The 26,967-nt window shown below is 35.5% G+C and overlaps 1 protein-coding gene across 3 annotated transcripts in view; it reads left to right on the forward strand.

The window, feature by feature from the left end:
• Window positions 1-17,263, forward strand: part of LOC148950419 (uncharacterized) — an 86,336-nt gene extending 69,073 nt beyond the window's left edge. For all 3 annotated transcript variants that reach the window (XM_089091597.1, XM_089091599.1, XM_089091598.1), the window contains 5 exons: window positions 2,436-2,681; window positions 9,430-9,603; window positions 10,752-10,976; window positions 12,154-12,354; window positions 15,848-17,263. In XM_089091597.1, the coding sequence (XP_088947723.1) occupies window positions 2,436-2,681; window positions 9,430-9,603; window positions 10,752-10,976; window positions 12,154-12,354; window positions 15,848-16,491 (1,490 nt within the window). In that variant the 3' untranslated portion in view covers window positions 16,492-17,263. The remainder of the gene's footprint in view (window positions 1-2,435; window positions 2,682-9,429; window positions 9,604-10,751; window positions 10,977-12,153; window positions 12,355-15,847) is intronic.
• The last annotated feature ends 9,704 nt before the right edge of the window (window positions 17,264-26,967 follow it).

The raw sequence follows: 26,967 nt of genomic DNA on the forward strand, positions 1-26,967 counted from the left end.
CCTAGAACATACCTCTTAAAATCAGGAAAAAATCATAGATTTCTTACGTGAATATATACAAGATAATATAGAGAGCGTAATATAAGAGGGGAGGATCTAAACAGGACCATGTGTCTAGCAAGAATAGTTGTAATAATGGCATTAAGTAATAAAACCAAAATACATTGTTTTATCTATTGTGTTAAATGCTTCGAAGACTTCAAACCTTAAGAAGCTTCTGTTTGTGGTTTGAAAGGGAAGGGGTAAGGAACAGTATGCCAAAACAGAAATCGTCTGTAGTCTACTGTAAATTAACACGTCCGTGAAAAAACATAACTAGGAGACGGCACTTGTGAAAACTGTTAACGATGCACGCATTAAAAGTAAAGTTCAATTTCGACGGCATTTAAAAATGGTTATTCACCAAGTTCGGGTTTCAAACCGTATTTTATCCTTAGTATGGCAGTATAGTCAGATGACAATATGCTGTCCATCCTTCCTATTTAAACGTCATGACTATTGTTGCAGTCGGCCTTGCCAGCTGCGAAGCAATTTAATTTAACGAAATTTCATATGAGCTTGATTTCTAATGAAAGGTAATCAATCGTAAGTGAAAATCACCTCCATTTCGAAATGAAAGCGCTAGCAGGGTCGCTTATAATGGTGTTCTGGTTCTACTATGACAGAGCAATCCTCCGCAGCTCAAATTCATTCTGGCATTGGCTGAAAGGGATTTTTGGTGGCCAAAGGCAATCTCGAGACCGACTTTCGATGGATGCAAAATGCCACAGACCTTAACCTCCCACATTATTTTGGAGCTCCCTAAAGACTATCATACCTACAAGAAGTCTGAAAACCATTTGTAAATTAAAAAAAAAACATTACGAGAGAGACTTATTCATCAGCTGTTTTGTTAGAAAGTATGCTTATAAAGTGCATGGAGGTAAATGGGGATCGAAGAAGAAGAAGCCCTGCGATTCTTAAAATTTGATGAAATAGAATGCATTTCGGATTTAGCAAAATTCAATTCTGACATCAAAGATAGGAATTAATTGTATTGGTAATTGAGGAATATGTTTATCTTTCAATTCTTGTAAAATTTTGACTGAAGTGTATTTCAGCCACGATTTCTGCTGCAAATTATACTTCATTCTTAAGAACTTTCATTAAGTTTGCTGTGAAGGGTCTAGATTTTGTAGGGTATGTCATTTGGAAGTGTCAAAGTCATACCTCCTTCTTTTTTAGCTTTTTTCTCAATATTAGGATCCCTAGATACAAAATAAAATGGGAAATAGCACGTCTATTTAGTCACAAAATTAGGGGGGGGGTCGTTTTATTTTTTTCCAAAGTAGTAAACCTAAGTCTCCCTTCAATTTTTGACATATCCTAACATGCGCCACTAGGAGCGTAGCTAGGCTTGCCAGCGCCCGGGGGAAATGCCTGTTGGCAACTTCAGGGAGTTGCCAGCTTCTTACTTGGGTTTAGCCGATATACAAAACTATTTAACAAAAAAAGTATGTTTTTAAATTGTGTAAATTGAAGGATGGATCACCTATCCAGGAGTGAGCCAACGCCTCACTCGGTTTTGGTTTATCTCGGGAACTATGTAAAGAAAACAAAAAACATAATTTTTAACTTTGTAGTTATTAGGTTCATTCAAACGTACACTTTTCCATTTCTCTTTTATGTACAAATATATACAATCAATGAATAAATCGTAAACCCTCCCCGGCTCAGCAGGATACACATAACATGGGCAGTTAAATTCAACTCTAACGATTTCATATGAACTTAACGAAGAAACAAAGACCATATTTACTTCTACTATAAGAAACAAAGTAGATCTTTATTCGTTAATAAGAAACAAGGCTTGCCAGTGTTGCCACAGGTTTTGGAGAGTTTCAGCTTTTCGGGCAGGAAATGTCTTTCCTTACCTTTTAAAAACTCAAATAGTTACACAAAAAACGTCATATTCGAGCGACGTGTTGTATAAAGAATTAAAGGAATTATAAGTAGAATCGAAAAAGTAATGATATTTCGGGTTGAGATGGGCCCCAAGACTCCCACTCTAGTGTACGTGTTCGTAAGACAGTTCTGGATTTGATAAGTTAGGTTAATGCGTGTTTTCAAAAGGTTTCTGAACCGGGGGGCCTCGCTTTGTTTAGCAGCTCAGACCTTCGGCTCTCGTAAAGGGACCTGTAGATTTTTATCGAGCCCTTGTTCTACAAAATCCATCTAAGCATAACTACGATTATGAACATGGTTGTTCATAATCGGATTGTTTACAGATTGTTCACTGCAACGGAAATTAAATAAAATCATGTATTTTTTGTGTATTTTTTCATTATGATTTATTCAACACTTAGTGAATTTAAATTTTGGAAATAGGTTAATTGAAATACATGCCTTTGTAATTTACTCTCATCTTAATTATTATATTTATTTATTTTTAACAGAGGAGCAAGCGAAAGCACGAGAAGGGATGGCATATGTTGAGCGTACCTCTCAAAAATGCTTGGAGTATCCGTGCCTTTTGTGCGGACTTATATTTAACGACAAATCGAAATTGATTCGCCATAATCAAAGGAAAATGTTATGTACAGCCCCCAAAGGTGAATTTCATTGTTCAGAATGTGGCGAGATTTATAAAAAGCGTGCTGATTGGAGGCAGCATGTCATAGACAAGCACACAGAGTCACTGGGTAGGTGTTTTCTTACTTGTATAGCTAATTTTTTGTTTTTCTTTATGTGCTGCACTTTTTAGTTCTTCTTTGTTTTATTTGACGAAACTTGATGTGACGCCTTTTTTGGGAATACAAGCAAGAAAAATTGAATGTTGTATTATTTCGGTATCAGCCTTGTCACTACTTGTGTTATTGTTCGTTGAAACTCGTATTTGAAAACTACGTTTGATTGTAGTAATAATTAATTTTCTGTGGGTTATTTCAATTTTTATGATTATTCTCAGGATTGAGTTAAGTAAATACGGCCATTTAATGCAATTAAAAATATTATCTACTTTTCATAACAGATTGAACTACATTTGCCAGTGGTGTACCAATATCTTAAAAATACTGTTTTTTCTCTTATTTCGAAAACTTTCCGTGGTGTTTATGCATACCATTTTCGTTATGCCTAAATGATCCAACCGTTGATTTCAAGGAGGGGTTAAAATCCCCACGCCATACCCCGTGCGTCCAATATGCTATTTCTAACCGCAGAGAGGAATGGAGAATTTTCCAAGAATTTGGTGGGGGTTGTGAAAATATTTATTATTTTCTTAGAGATTCCCTTCCCTTCAGCATCAGATATCAATTTAAGGAAATTTTATTCTGAAGCCACATTGTGGTTTAATTAAATATACAGTGTCGACATAATTGAATGTACAGTGCCGACAAAAATCTTTAAAAGCGACTAGAAAAAAAGTAGCTCTACCACATAAAATTAGTATCATTATTCCGCTTTGCCTTTATTATAGTAGGGCGTCATGATAACTGGCAACATCAGAATAATGTATATAGCCTTTAAAACTGACTAGTGGTAAAGTCAGTTGTAACAGTGAGGTGTGGGGTTTGCTTCGGCCCGCCAATATCTCTTTTACACATATATAACTGTTGTAGAGAAAAGGAATTTGGTGATTGGTTTAGCGAGAGACCCAGCCACATTTAAGACTGCAAAAAAAGGCTTCACAGAGTTCCAAAATTACTATAGACCTGATTGTCAACTGTAGCTAGAAAATTCCCATAACTTTAATCCAATTGAAAGTTTCTGGAATTTATAAGAAAGCGGTCCAAAGGCGATGCTAGATACATCGGGGGTAACTATAGACTCAACTTTCTTCGACTGCCTTGCTTAATTTGTGGCTAAATGACAACTTACAGTTATGTTATGTAAGGTGAAACGGTAAAATGATAATTCTTCCAACCATCACTCATTTCTATAGCAATCTATTAATAAAGTAAACTAAAAAAAAACAAGTTTTTTTTAACTGAAAGTAAGGAGCGACATTAAAACTTATAACGAACAGAAATTATTCCGTATACGAAAGGGGCTGTTCCCTCCTCAACGCCTCGCTCTTTACGCTAAAGTTTTTTATTGTTTTAAAAAATAAAGTTGTGAGACAGATTCAAACTTTAGCCTAAAGAGTGAGGCGTTTAGGAGGGGAAAGCCCCTTTCATATACGGAATGATTTCTGTTCGTTTTAAGTTTTAATGTCGCTCCTTACTTTCAGTGAAAAAACTTGTTGTTTTTTATTGAATTCGGAACGTTTTTGAATTAATGTAGCTTTGATTTTGGCTCGCCGTACATGAATAATTAAAACGAAATTTGCGTATTGATTTTACTTTTTTTTTTTTTGGCTTAATGGCTTTCTCGAAATTTTGATCTGACGTAATTTGCGAATTAACTTACGCAACGAACTTCTATATTCGTAAATTTTTATTACGTATATTAGGGGCTTGCCACCTAGTCAATACCTCGCTCTTTAAGCTAAATTCCAAATTTTGCTCCAATTCTTTAAGAATGACCTCTTAATCACAAAGGCCGTTAATTAGAATAAATAACCCTGATGAAAGTACAAAAAAAAACTTTATCGTAAAGAGCAAGGTAATGACTAGGGGGCGAACCCAATCATATACGCAATAATTTCTGTTGGTTTCAAGTTTTAAAGTTGCTCCTTACTTTCAGTTGAAAACATTGTTTTTTTTATTTAATTTCTGTCGTTTTTTTTTTTTTTTTTTTTAATGGTGGGAAATCCGGCGCCCCCTTCATAGCAATGTCCCTTCCCCCATGAAAACTTCCTACATGGAAAGACCAATCCCCCCAACTACCAGAAAAATCATCCCTGAAAACTTCTGTATACTTCCCAATAACCAATACTATATGTAAACATTGGGCAAAGTTTAGAACTTGCAGACCTTCCCCCGGGGACTGTGGGGGATTAATTCATCCTCGAAGACATAGTTATTGTATTTTTCGATCATGCTGAACAAAATACCTATCTTAAAATTTTGATTCGGTGACTTTGGGGGAAAAATGAGTGTGGGAGGGGGCTTAGTTGTCCTATATTTTTTGGTCACATGAAAAGAGCACTAGAACTTTTAATTTTAATTTTTAACTTTTAAGTTTGAATGAGCCTTCCGCGATTTTCTAGGACCACTGGGTCGACACGATCACCCATGAAAAAAAAAAAAAAATAAACACGCATCCGTGATCTTTCTTCTGGCAAAATTACAAAACTCCTCATTTTTGCAGATAGGAGCTTGAAACTTCTATAATATGGTTCTCTGATACGCCGAATCGTATGGTGTGATTTTCATTAAATTTCTTTGACGTTTAAGGGGTGTTTCCTCCTTTCTTCGAAAATAAGGCAAATTTTCTCAGGAGCGTAACTTTTGATGAGCAAGACTAAACTTGATGAAACTTATATATTTGAAATCAGCATAAAAATCTGATTCTTTTGATGCATCTATTGGTTTCAAAACTCTTGGAGTGTCAGTTACTATTGGGCCGGGTCGCTCCTTACTTACAGTTCGTTACCACGAACTGTGGTTAATCAAATGCTGAAATTCTGTGGATTTATTGACCATATAAAGATCTTATTTCGTCGGTACTGCATGTAATAGTGAGAAAAAGGATTGTAACAGACAGGCCTCGATATCGTTGTCCACGCAATAGCATTGAGTTAGTAAAGAGCGATGTGTCTTCCATGTGTTTTTCTAGTGTTTATTATATAGTACAAATTATCTTTGAAAGTTAGGATAGGGCTCACTTGATAGCAAGTCCTTATTTCTAGTGCTCTTTTTAAGATTCGAAACCTTTTGGAAGGCAGCCTGCCACCCCATCACTGCTCCGTGGGCCTCCCTTGTCCCAAAATGGCGTAAGATGAAAGTTCCGAGATACATTCGTAACCAGAACTGCCAAAAGATCCGAAAAATGTTTCTGGGTTAGGGGAGGAGGGTGACATAATAAATAAGGCCCCAGAGCTGGTCCTACAAATTTACAAATAGCCCGTGTAAAACAGAAGCTTTATTGGCACATTAGTTCAAATCTGGATATATCACCTTCTACCCGCCTGTATTTGCAAACATAAGTGGGTTGTACCTCTTTTGAATTAAAATCACTCGAGAACCTGTTGTCTATGATGCGTATGCTCCGTTTCGAACCTCATTTGGTTGTTTACCTATCCCCTGTCACCAATCCGCTTTGGTCAGCCATGTAAACGCTCTGTGTTCAAACCCGTTGGATCAAAACTGAGGACCCCACCACTTTGTTCAGCCCTATCCACGCTCCGTGTCAGACCCACTATGTTCAACGGCACGTATGTTACGCCTTATTCTTATCAGTCATACAAGAATTTCCAGTCTGTATCACTGGAGAGCCGGAATTGTGGCCCTTCCCCCTCCACACAAATTTTTTAATATCCGAGTTTGTTAACCCTTTTAACTCACAATCATTCGGGAATCCTTCAGTCAATGGTGTGTATACGCCGTCTCCGACCCCCCTTTGGTCAGCAGTGCATACAATCCCCATCAGACCCGTTGATAAGCAGTGCTTATAATCTGGCTTTGACCCTCGTATCAATAGTGCGTATGCTCCATCTCTTAACCGTTTGGCCAACCGGGCCTAGGCTCTGTCTCACCTCTCCATTGGTAAACAGTGCGCATGCCCCATCTGCATAACAATGAGACCTCATAGATAAATTCAATAGAAATTTGAATAGGTGAACCTTGCTGAAATTATTCGTTAGAAGGATTTTCGATCAGTCATTTAAGGCCCAAAGTGAGGTCCTTCCGTTCCTCCCCAGTTTGCAAATTCTCTTCGAATTCAAAACCGAAGTGAATTACCTGTATATTTCACTATTTGTGATAAAATCCCGCCAAAGTTGGTGTTTAAGGGTAGGATGTCAGTGAAATGGTTCAGAAGGAACTATTTAGATCTTTCAAAATATGGGCAACAGTGTGTAGGCTCCTACTTCAGGCCCTTTCCTCTGCAAACCATACGCACATTCCACCCTTGTCTTACTTTGGTCAAATTATAATACACGGTTAGAGCTAAGTAGGGTTCATGGCTGCTTAAGGATTCAATAGGAAATGGTCCTTAATGTTTAAATGCTAACATGGGCGTAGGGAAGGGGGGCATCTGCCCCCCCTAGACCTTCAAATTTACATTAGATATGGCTGAAAAAGCAGATGGTTTGGAAAAAGCAGTTGATAAAACTCCATCACACTATCGACTGCCCCCCCTCGACAATATCTGCCCCCCTAGACAATATCTGCCCCCCCTTAGACAATATCTGCCCCCCCCCCCCTAGACAATATGCTGCCTACGCCCATGAATGCTAATTATTTAAAGTTGTTAAGATTGCAATGTGATTGCCCTAAAAAAACGAAAATAGTCAATTACTGTATACATTTCACAAATGGTGGACGTGTCGCACCTTGTTGAAATCATTCTATGTTTTTCAGTGCGGATGATTTGAGAGCCAAAAGTGGTTTGTTTTGGACCCTTGGGTGAGACACGCAGGGGCGTCGTTTGGGGGTGGCAAGGGGGGGGGGCAGTCCCCCAATGATGTGAAAAAAAAATATTATACATCTCATGCCTTTTGACTATCCAGATATGGACCCCCTTGCCCCCCCCCCCAATAAAAAAACTGGAGATTTGCCCCTGGAGACACGTGAGCTCTTTATTGTTTGAATCAAATATTAGAGTTGATACAGACGGAATAGGTTTTATGTAAACTAAACAGGACTATTAATTTTAAGAAAAAAAACCTTCGTCTCTGTTTGATTCTATATTGAAAGTCTGATCTGTTACAACTGTACGCTAGGTAAAATGTCACTCAATTATCGACCGTGACTGTGTCGGAAAGTATTGTTTGAAATTTCCATTGTTACATAGTCGTTTTACACGTAATAGGACTTATTTCGTAGTTTGAGAACTCAAAAATTGCTGTAAAAGTCATTTTTTTGGCTTTGTTAGGTGCTCACTCAAATTTTCAAAAGGAAAAAAAAAATATGATAGCGTAAAATTACAAGATCTTGTGGCTAATTGACAGTTTTATTATTACATGAAATTTCAGGCTGAGAAAGTTTCAATCTGGAAACGTAAGAAACTTTCTTTAGCTGTGGGCCACATAGCGATAAAGACAGATGGGATTTTATTCAAAAAAATGTTAAAACATACCAATTGTGTCCTTTTGAGTCAGAAGAAGCAGCAATAAAGTACGATGAATTCCTAAGAAAGGGCCAGAGCCATGTCAACAATTAATGACGGCATTGTAACTAAGCAATTGAAATCTTCAGGGAAATGGGCTTAAAATAGGGATAAATTTTAGTTATGACTATGAACTGACTGAACTTTTATTTTTACTGCATCTCATTCGCAGTTACGTCATGTTCATCATCATCTTCAAAAAATAACGGACTGAAGATTCCGTTCACTGAAAATACTGACCAAGTAGTACCATTTTGCTGTTTTCAGGTTCTTCGTCTATCCACATAGATGCGACAATATTACTTTTTCAGCATCCACAATATGTTGAAGTTGAAAAATTGCACCTAAGTGAAAAATTATGGCCTATATTGACTGCTAAATTGTGGCTTCCCGTTGTAGTCAGTGTGAAAATTTCAGTGATATTCTATGCAGGTATGGAAAAAGTTCCAAAGCTGCCAGTAGAAGAATTTGACAGAATTCCAAAAGCTGCCAAATCTGCCAGCAAATTTCAAAATCTGGCAGCAAGTTTCACTAGGCCATGAAACCTAGCAAGTAACATTGCTACTATGCTACCAGACTTTTACCAGGGCGGTTTCTATGCTATATGTAATTGTGATGTCATTTTTTATTCAAGAGTTCCAGATTTCAACAGCTTTTGAATAAACCTTGCATCCTGAACGCACCTAACTGATGAGTTTGCATAGAGTTAAGATATATTAGAGTAGAACTACTCAAGTAAAACAATTCATATATATTCTACTAACAACTTACTGCAGCACTACGCCACTTGAAACCAAAACAGCTATGCACCCTCCTCCTCCATCCCAATCTATTGGCACCCTCCCAAGAAGTTCCCAATTCCCTTTAATCTTTCCTCATGACATCCCCCCACCCCATTCAGGGACCACCTGCTTTTCATTTGGTTCTAGATGGTCGGCTGACTAGAACGACCTAACGTTATGGCACAAAATTTAATATTCCATTTGAATCCCAATAAAGAAACGTGAAAAAAGAAAAAAGTGAAAAAAAAAATTCTCATAAAATAACTCTGTGTATGTGAATATTCTCTTTCGTAGTATTATTAATCTTTTCGTACCAGATCGGAAATAATTTTTCTCTTCATATCGAATGTTGTCGTTCATTTAAGATACAATTTGGAACTTGTGGCAAGATGTAATTTTCTTCAGTTCCTTTAAAAGAAATAAATTGTTTAGCCAAATTTATATGCTCTTTCAGTGAACATCAGCCTAAAAGTTGATGAAGGGGTATCAGAAGAAGAGGCGTCTATGCTGCAAGCTGAAGTTGAATCTGTAGATGAAAGAAAAGTGGAGGTTTGGACTTGTTCAATTTGTCAGGCAATGTTTACTCGATTGTACCATTTGAAACGTCACTGTGATACTGTGCATAAACGTAAGTTACTGTATCTAATTAATTTTATGTGCTAATTAATCGTTGACTTTAATCATATTATATCGTTATGTACAAACTAATTCTTTGTATTCAACTTGCTGTTATCAAATTTAAGCATGTTGATGTGAAATTTTCAAATTTTACAAATCTTTATAAAGGTAAGCACAAACATTGAGTTTACTTTTACATATAGTGCTTGACAAAATTTGTTATCAGTAATTGCGTCTTGATATGTTTTAAGATTTAATATATAAAAACAAGAATATCGGTAACAATAACTATTTTTGAAAAAGAAATCTAAAAAATATTTAGGGTTGAAAGTCCCAACCCTAAATCTATTATTTTCTAATTTTACAGTGTGTACTAACTGTATGTGCTGTTGCATGTACGGGAGAAAAACTTTTGAACTCGTACCCCTATGTGTGAAGTAGGCCTAGTATCTTTGTAGATCAAAATCAAGAAACTTTCTTTCCTTAAAAGTTATAAAAAAGGCTTTTAAAATATGTTGAATTTTTTCTGCTAGAGTACAAGGGTCTTGCTCAGCTAAAGAACCCTTATTTACGGGACTGAAACTTTTCTCTTCTTGTATCTTGTAGAGCAACACCTTTGTTAATATTTGGAAATTATGCCTACAAAAAAAGGAAAAAGTAAATAAATATGTTTGGCTCAGAAATATTTGTCCGACTCGTAAAAAACGTAACAAAAATGAATATGAGATGTGTTTTTTTGTACCCCCCCCCACCCCCCGAACAAATTTCTTTTGCCCCCCCCCCCCAAAAAAAAAGAAGAAAATCCTGGATATCCTGGATACGGCCCTGCCTGGCATGTATGAAGGGGGGGGGGGAGGGGTCAGGCTTATAAGATTTATGCCTGTGTTTGTTGTTTTGACAATCTTATCCCCTTCCCTTGAAAACAAATCCTGCGTAGATACCAGTACCAAATTTGTCTTTATTTTAGTGTGTTAGTATGTTTAGTTCCAATTTTTTTTTTTTTTATATATATACTAAATTGTATATCTATCCATCTATATATGGTAAAACTGATAGGATGTATGTTAGCTTTAGTTAGAAAACAAGAACCAAAAAATTGAGTTCCGTTGCTTTTTGCAAATCACAACTTATTTTTAGAAGACGTTTTCATTTTTCCAGAAATTGACTGGACTGGCGTTGACTGGGCTCAGTTTTCTGAAAAAGTGGATCGTCCAGACATGCATGGAACAATGGAATCGGGAATGGCCTATTCAGCTGAGGATTCAGCCAACCACGGAGTTTCAGGCGAATTTTTGTCCAAACATGGATTTCAGTGCTTCCTTTGTGAAAAAACTTTTTCAAGAAGAGATCATCTGAAGAGGCACAATGATCAATTCCATCCAGGTCCATATTTTGAATGCTCTAATAATTTATAAGTATTTCATAGAGAAGTTTTAAAATGAATTCGAACTTAAAAAGGAAAAAAATGATTACAATTCTAAACAACATCGAATTGCTCTATGGGAACCTCTTTGGACGAAGAGGCACCCTGTGACTTAGAGTGTGTAAGATGTTGTCAAATTTGGAGTCAAAACGAAAGTCCCGATGGTCCAATGCCGAGATATTTTGTATAAATTTTAAACAGGTGGATGGGGGGATTAGAAACTTCTGGTGTCCAGACAACCCCCCTTCTCCTAGTACGAGAGAGTTATCATTGTAGCCAAATCTTGCAAAATAAACAAAAGTAGAATAGAACCAAGTAATATATATATACATATTAGAATTAGAGGAGTAATCCCTACAAGGCAGGTTCAAAGACCTCCTCCCTCATGAAAATGTTGATAAATCAATTAAAATGTCTGGAAAAATTGATACTAGGGCATTAAAGTGTATTTTTCTGAAGCCGAAAGTCCCTTGGAAAAGCTTTTTTACTCCCTCCTGTTTTCGGGGCTTGGCTATATTAACCCCTGGCAGCACATCGCTGAATATTATTTTCTTTGAGCCAGAACAAACCTACAAACTAAGAAAGAATAAATACACAAATATATATTGAAGGAAAAAATAAATATAAAATATATATCTTTTAATGGAGCAATCTCTAAGCCAAGAATAAAAAGGGAACCGGGGAAAATTTTAAATAGTGCAAAATTGTTTTACTGTAGTAATTTAGATTTCACTTAAAGTTCTAACGGATTCAAAAAGATATTTTCAGAATGGATGTGTAATTTTTGTTTTACGGAATTTTTTGTCGATTATAGATGATTTAGTGCTAGATTAGTATTCATAAAGTATTTTAATTTTACAAGTTGTATTAAAACGTTCCTATTGTGCTCTTCTGGAAAAGGTGGGTCTGTTGTCTTTGTCCAGTGTAAAGCACAAGTAAAAAATAAATGTATAGATACTTCTAATGTTTAGGTTTTGTATGTGTAATTTAAGGATTCTGCTGAGTAGTGCTAGACGGTGTTGATTCTTTTTTTCTCAGATACGAAATTTGAGTTTTTTCTTTTATCGTTTTCCCTTACTCTGTACTAAGACCTTTGTCTATATTATTTTACTGATAAAATTACTTAATATTTTAAAGATGAAAATTCTGCTTTGAAGAAGCACATTTGTGACATTTGTGATCATCAAGCAAGAGACGCGTGGAGTTTGAAGAAACACAAAAAATCACATTATACCCCAAGCACATCGAAACTGAAGCGATCCTGGCAGTGCGAACTCTGTGGTGTCTACGTTTCGAAAAACGTTGACGTCACTGTGCATATGTCAAAACACAGAACTGGTATGTTACCTCTGTTAATTTTTTTTTCGTTTTCTTTTTTTTTGGGGGGGGGGATTTTAAAGATTTGGAGATTATTTTGGGGGTGACCAGAATTCATTATCCTCATGTCAATCTTTTTTTTTTCTTTCTTTTTTTAACATAATCTGAAACCGCCTCCGTCTTCTCTTATGTTGCATCTTATGTCTCAAAGTGTGAGTGCTGCGGTTTGCGGCTGAAAAAAAATGTTTAGGGAAACTAAAATTTATATGCCTTTATATTGAAGAATTATTTTGGCTTATTTATTGCTTCAAAGTGGGCCAACAAAAATGCAGTTGGAAAGTATACTTACTAACGGATGAAAGAGGTCTATTTAGGGGGAATATTGCGGTGCTGAGCAGGCGGGTATTTTCTATGTTTTGAATTCAAATGGTTATCAAAGAAGATATTTTGTAGCTTTTCTCGTCGATTTCTGTTAAATCACCATATATTCTTTTTTTTTCTTATGTTCTCTAATATTTCTTTTTTTTTTCCTTTTTATTTAAGCCTCAACCGGTATTTAAAAAAAGTCCAAGCTACTTGAAGCGGAGTAACTTAATATTTAAACTTATTCGAATTTTTTATGTTTAAATCCTCTATGACCATTATAGAAATTTAAACACAACGCGGAAAAGTATTAAGTCTCAGTAAAACGCATAAATTGTCAATGTGTTCGTTTTGGTTAACTTTATGTGTCTTCGTGCATGTCTGATCGTCAAACTGTTAATAGCAAATAGAAAATTAGGAATATCTACATAATGAAATGAGAACAAGGTAGATGGCGTCATCATGGTCAAAAGATTGCTGTCAGATGAAAAGGGGCTGAAATGTTAGATAAACCTCTAGACATGAAACACAAATTTCAGTTTGCAAAATTTATGGGAATTCCTTCCTAGCAACAATACTTATTGATTTATTGGAGTAGGATGCTACAGTAAACATGAAAAAGAAGAAACAGTTTCCATTCCATGATCTATTTCGATCCCCAGAGACTGATTAACAGAGGGAGGAACAATATCCCCTGAAAACATGCGTTGGTCACTGCCAGTGAAGTGCCCTCGTGGTTTTTGTTTCAATTAATTGTAGTCCTCGCCTACTGACGATTTACGCTTGTAGCATCGCCGCAAAGACAACAGATAAAGACATCAACCCTGCCTCATCTGCCACCGTTGTTGAGAGGTTGGTAATTAAGCATATTTGGTAAGCTTTGAGTTTTACCATTTGATATGAGTTACCTCACAGATTTGTTGTAACCTGTGTTTTTGAGATGTGTATATCTTAAAATGTGCTTCTCTGTAAGTATTATATAATTCTAATCAGAAAATAAATGAACACTGTAGTTGTAATTGAATTACAGTTCCATAAAAAAGGCTGGGTAGCCAATAATTGAACTGTATTTGCAGGATTGACCACTTTCATTATGCTTTCTTAGCTTAATATTTTTTAACGGTAGATAGATCAGTAGGTTGTCATAACGATCAGCAAAAAAAAGTAATCCGTATTTATATTAAAATAGAAGGTTTACTCCACATTTTAAAATACGGTTTTCCTCTGATCCTTGTGTTGGACAATGCTGCTGACTTGTTTGAAAGGAAACATTGTCTGTGAATAAGTATTAAATAAAATCTGTCTAATACTTTTTATCGTTCTCAGAAAAGACTTTATTGTTTTGATAGATAATACAAATTAAATTTGAAATTGAAATGGATTAAATACACAATGCAAAGCTTTAAATAGATAATGCAAACAATTGTTAAAGCTGATCAAGTTCGGAAGAGTCACTTTCGAGATATAGGCTCTTGAAATTAAAAGACAAAAATTAGTTCCTGACTTTGGTTGTAGTTTCGTAGTTCCAGCTAATGGTTTTAAGACCATTCTACGATGAGAAGTAGGATAACGTTCCTGTGAAGGTTGAAAGCAACATACCAGGAAAATGCCCTGGTGGAGTTGGTTCAATGTAGCCATGAAAGGAAATCGGCTACCTTTAGAGTGCTTTAACAACTATTGGAATATGTTGGTCATCAAACGAATTCGAATTTAGTTCATCTAAGCACAGAAAAACATTAAGTCCCGGATGTGTTGTAATATCATACTTGGGAAATTTCTGCAATGTACTCATATCAATTTAATGCAGAAACCCATCAAACAATGTCAAGTTAAAAGCCTTATCATGTTAACTTTAAATTAGAGCAACATCCACCATAAATTTATTACTTAAAACTGACTATCTCAGTCTAGCAATTTTATTCACAGAAATATATCATAGTTTTTGTTAGTAGAAAAAGACATGAATAAAGAAAGTTTTAATATCAACATTTTGTTGATGAGTAGGTGAGACGCATTACTGTTTCTCATACGAAAAAGTAATTTTTCTTGTTGCTCAAGACGGGGGACTGTAATTCTCTTTTAGGGAGTTTTCGACTTTGTGGATTCCAATGATGCAGTTTTCATTTCGACCTGACACCATTTTTGTGGGGTTTCAGGCTGTTTTTCGAAATTCCCTTAAATTTGTCTTCAAAATAAAGTTTTTCATTTAACATTCATCGAAATAATATTTACCATTCCGCAATCTGCGTCAAATGGCAATTCTTCCTCACTTGACAGTTTTTTAAAGCACGTTTTAAAATTTTCGGTTACTATTAGCTAGATTAGAGTTCGTTCTTTGCTAGGTTGCCGCGCATGCCGCAACTATGGTGCGAAATAGTATTGTGTAAGAATATGTCGTGTCTGTTGAAACTACTATATGCGGGTGTACCTGGTAATTATCTAATTACCAAGACCTTTCTGCTACTTGACCCTGTAAACTTCATAAGAACGGTCAACAATCATATGATAGCTGTTTTTTACAGAAAAGTACAAAAATGGGTATACTGAGGGATTTCTGAAGCGCTTTCATTTGTGTTGTTTTTTTCGAATAGTTTTGTAAATAGTTACTCTTTCTATTTTCGTTAACAACCGCAACGAGGCGGTCCGTACCGAACATGTTTGTTTGGTTCAACAGACAATGTGGTATGGAAGTGAGTTGGTATATTCCGACTATAGCTTGAGATTTGAAAAAACAGATTTTTTTTATTTGTATTTTTGCCACATGGCAAAAAAAAATTTTTATTTGTATTTTTGCCACTTCGAACTTCTTGGGGTGGTCGTTAAACAATAGTTGTTGTTTCTTAGGATAAATTTCCCTCTCTAAAAAAAGGAGGGATTGTTTAATAGAAAAAAAAAATGAATTTTTCCGTCTTAACGAGTTGAGTTACACTATCAAATTGTTTTGAATTTTTATTCATTATTGTGTTATTGTTGTCAGTCATATAGTTTTACCCTCTTTCTTTCTCTTTTCTTGTACGCCTTTATCTCCCACTGCTCTGCTGAGCCTTCAGCCTTCACCGATGCAACTCTAGGTAATGATATCATATGTTTATCTACTCATAGACGAACTTAACCAGTTATATAGTAGGATGTTAATTTTTTCTTATTATAGAACTGTCATCTATGGAAAGCTCAGACACGACAGCAATGGTAGGCTCAGAAATGACAGCAATGGACTGCTTTGATATGACAACTGCGGAAGGAGAAAGTTCAAGCGAAGGAGATAGACCACCAATTAAAATTACAATTAGACTTGACAAGTCGGTTGTGTCATCCGAAAATGGGATGATTAAATCGGAAAGAAATGTTGATGAAGAGCCAAAATACCAACAGGATATGTTGGCTGAAAATAGAATGGTCAAATCTGAAACTTTTGCGTACGAAACGCCAGACAGCCAAGAGGATATGTTGTCAGAATATTCAATGGTTACGTCTGAGAGTAATATTAACGAAGAGTCAAAAAACCAAGCGGATATGTTGCAAGAAAATAGATTGATTAAATCTGAGAATAATGTTGACGAAGAGCAACACAACGTACAAGATGCGTTGTCAGAAAATGGAATGATTGAATTTGAAACTAATATGGACGAAGAGCCGACTGAAAATTCGGATTTCTATGTAAATGAAAAAGGACAAAGCCAAAATATTGTAAATGAAAGCTTTGAAGAAGAGATATTTGCAAAGGATTTGCGTCAAATGAACGGTTGCAGTGATCACTCAGACTCTGTTGTAACAGACATTGGTGAAAGCCAGTAATCTTTATTTCTATCTTAATACCATATTGTGGCGCAGCAAGGGTTTTGATCTGGGGTTTGGATTTGCGGATTTTTTTTTTTCAGGCTCTCCTTGGAAAAAAAAGAGAATCCTCTAAAGGGTAAAAGAATTATTTATGTCCACCATAGTTACAAGATGAAAAGAACGTCTTTTGGTAACAAAGTATATATTTCCATTCTAGAAAGTGAGATATTTTCTGAAGAACTAGCATATAAGAATGATTTATGATGCCAGGTACACATGTCGAGTGCATTGGTCGTTTTTAACTGTATATTCAGACAGCTGTTTTTTCTGTTTGCTTGTTTTTCGTATTTATGACCCAGAATATCCCAAACATAGCAGACGAGGTAATGAACGAAAATTATTCATATCAAATCAGTCCGTTGCCTTCGTTAAAGCGCAGAAATTAGAAATGAAATTTTGTTAATAAGAGGGCAAAAGAATAACAACATAAGAGTAATAATCGCAGTCCTTATATTTGACATTAGATAGCAAGGATGCTTCTCGCGATTAAAAAAAATGAAAATTCTGAGAATGCTACATTTGAAAACTGAACTGCTACATTTGAAAGGTAGAAGTAATGAGCCAGAACTGGGGGTGGGTGTCAGATAATTTTCTAAGTGTGGTGTGGAGACCATTCCGATATTTTAGAGGAACTTAAATTTAAGGAAAAAAGAAAGTGTTTATATCTCGTCAGTCGGGTATCAAAAGGTTGTATCTCTATAATTGTAAATTTTCAGAAGAGTAAATAAAAAACCTCACAACTTTTTTATTTTCCCTCTGATAACCATAAAACAAAAATGTATTGATATGTAAAATCAATGCATATCAATCTATTTTTGTTTTACAGTTATCAGAGAGGAAATGAAAAAGTTGTGAGGTGTTTTTTGCTCTTCTGAAAATTTGTAGTTATAGTGATACGACCTTTTGATACCCGACTGACGATATGAATAATTTAAATCAACGATTACTCAGAATAATGTAACCAATCTTCGATTCGTTTGATAGCATGAAACATATTGTAAAGGAATTAATATATTTATATGAAGCATTTTTTTAATATGACAGCTTAATTTATTCTCAGATCTTTGAAGGAAATTTATTGTGTATTTTTATTGGCTATATTTTAGTGTTGCTTTAAAGTTCTTCCTTATTTTTTTTTCTTTTTTCAGTGATGATATGCCTTTAGTTTCTATGATTAAATAGTACTGTAGCATTGGACCTATTGATTGATTATGGTTTCCGTTATAATCCTTGTATGCTATTATTTATTAGTTTTGGTGTCGTGAATCATGTTGACTTAGTCTTCGTTTCTTTCAGATTCTCTTTGATTTGATTCAGACTTCCTTATATTATTTTCTTAATTTTTTGTTTATATATATGTATATACGGGTAGATAATGTTTTATAAAACAACTAAAGTTGATGAAACAAATTATCACCTTCTCTGCATGCATAGGTATTATTATAAAAGTTCGAAATATTATCAAACTTAATTAGCAAAAATAACCACTGGGGAGGACTTCGAAAGAAACTAACAAAAGAGGCCACAAGTCCATTTGATTCATCTGTACTTTGTTTCAACACATTCCTTAGATATTGAAGAAAAGCCTGTTATATTAACTAAAAGATATGGGCGTAAAAGGTTAGACGAGATAGATCTGAAGTGTGTATCTACCATAAAAGGGAAGCAAAGGGGGCAGAACTCGAGGCCTCTTCCATAAGATGTACCGGCCAAATCCAAAAATATTTGTGCACTCTGGAGGTGCGGGGTGGAACATTGTTTGCCACTAGGCAGAAGAAAGTACCCAGGGGGATTTTGGACCTGCGTCAACCTTCAATCTCAAAATTTCTACTATATTCTCTTTTTTTCACGTTCCGTATCTATGTTTTTGTATTAGTTCAAAAATAGCTAAAGAAAAGTTTTAAAAGTATCTAGCACAGTCTTGTTTTCATAAGAAGTAATAAGATGCTTTGACCACATCTTAAAAGTTTAACAGGAACTTTTCTAACTAAGCTTTAGCTACCGCTTATTTAAGCCAATCAAAAATTTTCATAGAAATTACAGCCAATCAGAAAATTCTATGAAAAATCTGATTGGCTCTAAATAGCGCTAGTTAAATCTCGGTATTATTTAAATCTCGCCGTGAATTGGCCTGAAACGATTGGAGTCCAAGATGGTATTGGCAAACACAAGCCTAATCTCTTTGACTTTATATTGAAAACAAAAGTTGAACTTGATTCTTCATCAGATGTTCAAAGATTAGATGTCATTTCTTTTTTTTCAGTGGCCCTATTGACCTTATTTATTCATAAATGAGGCTGATGGACACTCTGTATAAATGTATATTTGTTCTGTAAAATATGATTGCACCTAAATAGTTACTAAATTTAATGCAAGTGGTTATCGGGACAGGTCAACTACATCTGGTTTGATTACGATTTTTTGCATTTTGACTCTGTTAAAGCGTACCAGATAACAAGGATGACGTAATTGCCAAGGGTTACTTAAATCATCTAAATGTGGCGTCTACCTATGTGTGTTTGCGCAGTTTTATCCAGTAATTTGTTATTGCCTTTTTGCTGTTCATGATCATGCATTGTGTAATAACACCCATATATACTAAAAAAAATTCCTTATAGATGAAGTTTCAATGTAGGTTTTAAGAAACGTGAAAATTCGAACAACAAAAAGGGGGAGGGGGAAATCTAACTTAAAACTCAAATAAACTGATTGTAAAAGTGAAAGTAGCATATGTAATAGTATTCAGTGCCCAACAGAAATAGATAGCGCTAGTAATAACATTAATGAAATAGAGTTTAATGAAACCCTGCATTACTGGAGATTTGCATACGCTGATTAATGCTACTATTTAAGGCTTTAAACCCTCATGATTAGAAGCAAAGATTACAACTTATCCAGATGTAGTGCCGGCTCTAGGATTTATTCTATATTTAATCTTTTTGTATCTTATCTCTCTTCTGTGTCTTTATGTAATTACAGAAGCTTATGATGAGAGACTAATGAAGAGGTTTATTGGTCCTAACTAATAGAGACGTGTAACAGGATTCATTAGGTGGAGTTTAGCGCTAGTTTAGTTTGAATATGCTTTAAGAGTTTATATCGTTTTGCTCAGAACGAACAGGCGTGCTTGAAAATTGCGGTAGGAAGTATAATTTATATACTGATCGCCGTACAGATGATAGCAGAGTGGCTTTGGCTTTGACACAAGATTTTTTGATACCTCTAGCGCGGAGAATGTTTGATCAATGCTAATGTAGGCAATCTGTTTGGCTGCACGCTGTAATTTTTAGATTTTTTTTTTTTTCGTCTAAATTTTATAACAAAAATAACCCCTAAGAAGACTCCTAAGCTGAAAACTTTATTTTTGCTCTTTTTTAAATTTTTGGAAATGTCAGGTTTGGCCTTTCGTTTGTAGCTCGACGATATAAGGTTCAAAACGAAAAAAACCCTTTGATTGTTATTCTATTATATGCTGGGTTAGTCGTATTGATCCTTGGCATCTGAATAGACATAGTTGTAATAGATCTAGTTTTTTTATGTTGTTTAACAGGATCAAGTGTTTACCAAACAGCTTATTTTATATTATATATGTATGCTTTCCTAAAGTGCCGTTTTTGGTTTAGGGTTACAATTAAGAAGTTGCTGAAATAAATATATTGATATTAAACCGAAGTATTTGACCAGACAAGGGTGGTGGAACTAATTAGAAAACTTTCTTTGTTTTTCGTCACATTGTATAAGATTTAAATGACTGACTCAGAAACCAATTCAGTGAGAAATGAGCAGCAGAGATAATCTTTAAGAAATTAACATTGGGAGATTTAATGTCGATACACGAACTTCGGATATGACACCAAAAACTTGCACATTGCAAAAGCTATTAGGGCTTCATTATGCTACGATTGTTTGGACATAACTGAAAGATTTTCTGCTCGAAGTAATACATCTAAGGCATAAAAAGAAAAAGCAAAACAAAGCCATACATGATAGTGAATAACCTAGCTATAGCGCTAGCCTTATTACAAGAGAAGTTCGTAAAGAAAAAAATAAAGGTATGAAGAAAAACTGTCCCAGAGATTTGTACTTCCAATTTAGTTTCTCGAAAAAGTAAAATTGTTCGAAAATCCGCAGTCGTTGGCAAATGGAACTCTTCTTAGTTGCTCTCAGGGTGTTTTTGTAATTTCTCACGTTCCTCATTGAAGGAAATGATCATTTTTGCAAGGTCCAGGGTAATTGCCTCAAAAGTTGGTCGGCCTCTTGGATTTTCCTCTACGCACTTCACTGCTAAATCATGCAGAACTAGTGCCTCTTTTGCAAGAATTAGGTTTATGTGGAACTTCTTCATGTCGATCATTCCATCTTTATAGCTAACTTCCAGCCGGTATATGTCTTGACGTAGCATTTCGCAGAGCAGGACACCAAAGGAATAGACATCATTTTTTATCGGTCTCCCCTTCAGAGATTCTGGCACATTGTACATAGAAATTGACTCGTAATCATCCTGGAAAATATTCCCGACTCCTGTATCTGTTACAACTGCAGTTCCGTTAAGATCTAGTGTAATACAATTTGGAGATAATCTTTGATGAGTAACATTGTTTAAATGTAAATAAGCCATTGCTGAAGCAATATTATTGGCAAGTGATGCTACTTCTAAGTAGGTGAAGGAGGACTTTTCCTTGAGTTTATTTGATAATTTAACTCCTTCTACACACTGGAAAACAAGTTGTTTATTAGATTTTGATTGTTTGCATCTTGTGCATGACGTAACGCCCAAAAATCGTATAAGATTCAGGTGATCTAGACGCTTTGTTATTTCTAATTCGTTTTCGAATATTTCAAAATCCTCCGAAATCAAAACTTTTATTATTACATTTTTGCTGTTATAAGATGCACTGTATGTATCGTAAAAATGTCCATTTTTAATTAGCTTCACATCTTTTAATTCTGTTTCATTAACATGGAAGGTATAACCTTCGATTTGACTCAGGAAATTACGGAAAGATGATTCAGAGGTAGGCGAAAAACATTCTTTCGCAATAGAAGCTAAAAACCTGTTTTCATCACTATCGTAGGAACTGTTTGCCTCCATAAACTTATCTACGTCAAACATGTCACTTTGGGTTACAGTTTCCCCGTTGGCTTTTCCTGTTATCAAATGAACCAAAAGTACCCCATAAGAATTTAGATCTGACTTTTCTGCTTGCAGTTTTTGGTGAGGTTCCACCATCATAGCACGTTTAAAATTTGCAACAACGGAAGTGCCATCGATTTTTATGAGAATATTTTCACTATTCAAAGTATTAAGGGTGATATTTTTCGAATGTATATAACTCATGGCCCTAGCTACATCTCTTGCAATGAGTATTTGGCTCAGACAGCCTAGAGGCTTGCTGAGTTTTTCTTTTAGGTTTCCACCCGGATAGTACTTGAAAACCATCTGTTCTCTTATAGATGGTGATGGCAAGTCTTTAATATAAGTGATCCCCAGTAACGTCACTATATTTTCACTTTGGGAATCCCTAAGCATATTAAATTGCTTATAAAATTCTTCACTGCTTGTAAAAGAAACATCGTTAAATACAACTACATCTGACTTTTCATAAATTCCTTTAAAAAAATTGCTTCCAGGTCTAAGTTCTACAAGCTTATCAAATCCTTTGGGATCAAGATATATTTTACAAAGTTCGGTTATTTCTGAAGCCAAAACTTTGAAGGAAGGTCTGTCATCAGCTCTTTCCGTTACACATCGTTTTACAATTTGAATAAGCATTTTGGCAAACTCATCGTTCGGCATGATCTGTAAAAAGTGTTCAATCTGTACTTGACCATTTTGTAGATACTTACCATGTAATTCCTCTAGTGTTTTTTGAAAAATCAACTCCAACAGCAACATTCCGTATGAATAAACATCTGACGATGAGTCATATAACTCACCTCTAAAAACTTCTGGGGCTGACCGAGGAAACCCGTCAATTTTGCCGTAGTCATGCTTATCCCCAAGGTCATCAACAGCTAATCGAAAGTCTGAAATCGCCACTGTGCCGTCGTTTTTTAGCACGATATTCTCAGCTATGAGACTTCGGTATATGATCTTTTTAGAATGAAGGTATTCCATGCCAAGGGCGATTTCTTTTGCAATAAGCATTCTTTCTCTGCACGTCATTGGATCCTGGACAGCCTGAGCGATTCGTTCCTTAAGTGTACCCTTTGGTGCATATTCGAAGACGATCTGTTGATATTTTGTTGACTCTATTGAGCGAACGGATGTAACACCATAGCAAGCTAACACATTGCTGTGTTTTAAGCCTTCCATCATAACAGCTTCATGTCTAAAAGCCTCTAATTTATAACCACAGAAATCCTTCAAAATGACTGTACGACCCTTGTACGTAGCTTTGTAAACATTAGCGTGTGCTCCATGACTAATAAGATTAAAATCATTAAATTGCTTGGGATCGATGTAACATTTATAACTCTCAAATGATTGTTTCTCCATGACGATAATACTTCTATTGTAAACCTGATTGGTAAAGGCACTGTGCATTGTGAGTTCTCTGCCACTAAATCTGGAACACAAATTTTAACTTATTCAAAGTCAGAAGATGAAGTAATATATTTTACTATTAATATTGACAGAATTTGTTCTGTATTGTTGCAAATAGTAATAATTATTTCCGGTAGTTTTTCTGAACGAGGTTTAAACTGTCATATAGTGGCAGCAAAGCGCAATTTGTATAAGCAGCAGAATCAAATGAATTAGTCTGAATAACTTTTTAACAAAAATGACTTTCTATTTTTCTTTTAAGTAGTGTTTCGAATCAAATAAGCTGAGACCAATAAGTTGGAATAGTTAGAAATAAGTTGGAAACACCATTGAGAGATGGTGTAGATATTCAGCAATTAAACAAAAATTCTTGATAGGAAGGACTTTTCACTAAAGGCTCTTCAAAAATGTGGAGGTTTCAAAGGAAGAATTTTAATCGATAACAAGGTTTGTATCTCAGATTACGGTGACTGTGCGTCCAGAACTCAAGAGTCATTTCCAGGTTAGGTGAAAAGTTGTCGTGGACTTCCATGTCCTAAGGAATAAAATTGTCTCTTATAGTCCGTTATTTGAGCGAGGTTTTTATTGCCGAAATATTTGATCTTGCAATAGTTAACAATGAACCTTCAAATTTTCTCAATTTAAGTGCTTTATCTCACTTCTTTCGAAAAAGCCTATTATTATTGAAATTTAGTCAATTTATTGCTAATTTTGGCATTTCCGTTTGAGGATAGAAAATTTGAAAATCTAAATGTTTTCCCCCAAAGCAAACGTCTCAGGGTAGTCTTTGTTCCTTGCTTCAGGAACTGTAAATCAGTCATAGCAGAAAAAATATGGCTTGATCTCACTGCCAATACCTATATTCTTATGGAACATAGCGTCTTGCTGAAGATAATCTCTGGCTGTAATCTCTTATAGAGAGTTTTCGGTCATGGAGATCCCAATAGTGTAGTTTGTGTTTCGATCTAGTACCATTTTGTAGAGTTTCAGGCTGTTTTTCAAAATTTCGGTAAATTTGTTTTTGCAATAAAGTTTTACAATTAAGGTTAATTGTAACACAGTAATAGTTACCATTATTGAATCAGCTTCAAATGGCAATTTTTCCTCACTTGACTACAATTTGTTCTTTACTAGGATACGATGGATGCCGCGACCATGATATCTTAAACGGGGCACGCTTAAAGAAAGCCATATTAAGAAGATTAGGGCACTTAAAGTTCAGCAGGCAATCCAGCTCGGATTAAAAAAAGTACAATCTTTTCGAAAAAGGCTAGAAGAGGTACTTAAAGAAAGAAATGCATTTCATGAGAGGGATCAAACTGTAAAGCTTTAAACGGAAAGGTGGGAGGGATGGGTGCGGAATTGTCTTGATCTTTGGCGACTCGTGTAGCAACAGCAGTTAGTTATATTATTGTTTTCCCCTCCTAGTCTTACTTTACACTTTAACTACAGAATCTGAAAAAAGATAGTGCATATATTACTACAAACGGACTTACGGTTTATACAAGTCTATTATTTTGATTTTCTCTGGAAATATTGAATAGAGAAATAAAGAAAACAGACAGTTATCCAAATGTCATTTAAGTCAATAAACATTATTGGTGGTTGTACGGGGGGGGGGGTCAAATGTTGAAAAAGGTACTTATATTCTGTAGTACGGCACCTAATCTTCATTAGGTTTCTGCATCACCTGCAATGACGTCATTTCTTTATTTTCTTTCATTCATAATTTTTTAAATTTCTATAGTCTATAATTTATGTAGTAGTTTTACATTTTTATTATAAACTGTACAGCAATGCCAATAATTCCAAAATATTTCAATGAGCCAGTGTTTGGGAAACATTCTCTAGTTGGAAAATATTTTCACTTAAAGATAATTCAGGAATGATAACAGACTGATATTAATAGTAAAAGTTTATTGCAAAAACAAATTTTATAGAGTTTTGGAAAGTAGTTTTAATATCTTCGGAAATAGCAGTGGATCAAATGAAAAGTGCACCGTTAGAATCATCATGGTCTAAAAGTAAACTGGAGGCGTTGAGCATCCCATCTTGAAAAATGAGGCTCACCGCTTTTTCGCATGCTCCTTTTTTCTGTGAAGGGTAGCAGGCTAATGCAAAGTCGTAGACAGATGTCTAATGGGTCATTAAAAGCTACTGCTTGCATGTAAATGCTCCCTTAGTTACCTGCTAAATTTAGATTTTCCGAACGGCATGAGCTCTGGGAGCTACTTCAACAACTCGGCTGTGATAATAAAAAGGGCGACATATGCCATTTCGGTCGAAAATGAGTAATGTATGTGTCGTGGGTAAACTAAGCACGAGGAATCGAATGGTGCAGTCAGAATCGTCATATCTCTTACCGTTACGAAGACAAAAAGATATATACGCTACCAAGTGGCATTTGTCTCTTTTTTATTAGGTCTTGTTGCAATTCAGAATGACATAAGAGGATTATCTTATGGAGCTAATAGCATGTGGACCTGAAATTTGTCTCCTTTTTCGTCAATGAAAAATAAGATATACGCCATAAAATGGAACAATTTTGAATTCGCACAGAATCCTAGAATTTAATTTATACCACTGAAAAGAGTATGAACAGTTGGTTTAGAATATGTTCCTTTTATCTACTTTAGCTCATCCTTCAGAGCAATCACAGCCGACACACTTTTTTCTGTTTTTTGGCTCTCCTGAAAAGTTAAAAACAAAATAGGCTATGCCCTTTTATAATTGCCACAACAATCGCAGCCAAACTGTAAACTATAAATAGTGGAAATTCCGGAAATAGCACCGAGAGTTCCCTGTGTGAACTCTCGGAATGGGTATGTCAATGGAATCGAATTGTAACAGCTTTAGATAATATGAAAGCAAGTCACTTTCCGGTAACTGGAGTCCTGAATCCTTAAGCATCTGCTGACGAAGAGATCATAGATTACATCTTGTAGGTTACTCTGCCCATTTCAACCAATACGTACAGATGTTGTCTTCAGACCATATTCATTCACACCCCTAAACTGCTTGCTGCTAATCTGGACAGAAGAACATTGTCAAGCAAAATATAATAATAACACTAGTGATCTAGATACAACATCTAATAACACTAGATACAACAGCAAAGTTCCGATTTCAGCCATTCTGTTTCAAGAAACAAGAGTTTGGAGTCAAATATTATCGAGTTGAAATTCTGGAATAACACATCGGTTTAATGCTATGAAAAAGCTTTTGATGTATGCCTTCCAGTTTCAAAGGCAATATTGCAAGTAAAAAAGTTTTGAAATTAAAACTTTGAACGAATTGAAACACTGTATCTTAGCCTATCCCTTAACTGGCAGGATGGGGTCTATCGAACTCCAGCACTTTTGTTTTTAATCATTCGGCGCACAAGGTAGTAGATCACATTCTGGACTCCATGGTGAAGCTCAGTGTATCGGGAAGTTTATGACGAGGCAACAATATGTCTCTGGATCTCTTCTTGATAAGGAGCTAGAGGGTAATGTGGATCAGTAGACCTTACCTTGAAGCTACTGTAACTTTGTCCATGGATGGATTGGGAATAATGTTTGAATAGTTTTGTAATAGGACTTGATTTTACAATTATGTTTGAAGGGCTTACGTTGATATTGTTGAATATAGAGGAGCTGGCTACCCTTCATTAACCTTACTGAGAAGTTGAGGTTCTTATGGTTTACCTAATTGCAATATTTACAGTATTGATGGGGCAGCAAAGGGTGGCAGAATCTACTTTTGCCTCTCCCTTGAGAAAAAACCTAGATCCGGCTCTATATGAAAGAACCTGGTATTACTACACAGCGTAACTTAACTATGACTAAACGTCAGAGCCGCTCCTAGGGGGGGGGGCACCGCGGCTCAGGAACTGCCTGCTTTGC

The sequence above is a fragment of the Artemia sp. Qi Xiang Cuo genome, chromosome 7, assembly GCF_049724085.1.
Source record: "Artemia sp. Qi Xiang Cuo chromosome 7, ASM4972408v1, whole genome shotgun sequence".
NCBI classification, from domain to species: Eukaryota; Metazoa; Arthropoda; class Branchiopoda; order Anostraca; family Artemiidae; genus Artemia; species Artemia sp. Qi Xiang Cuo.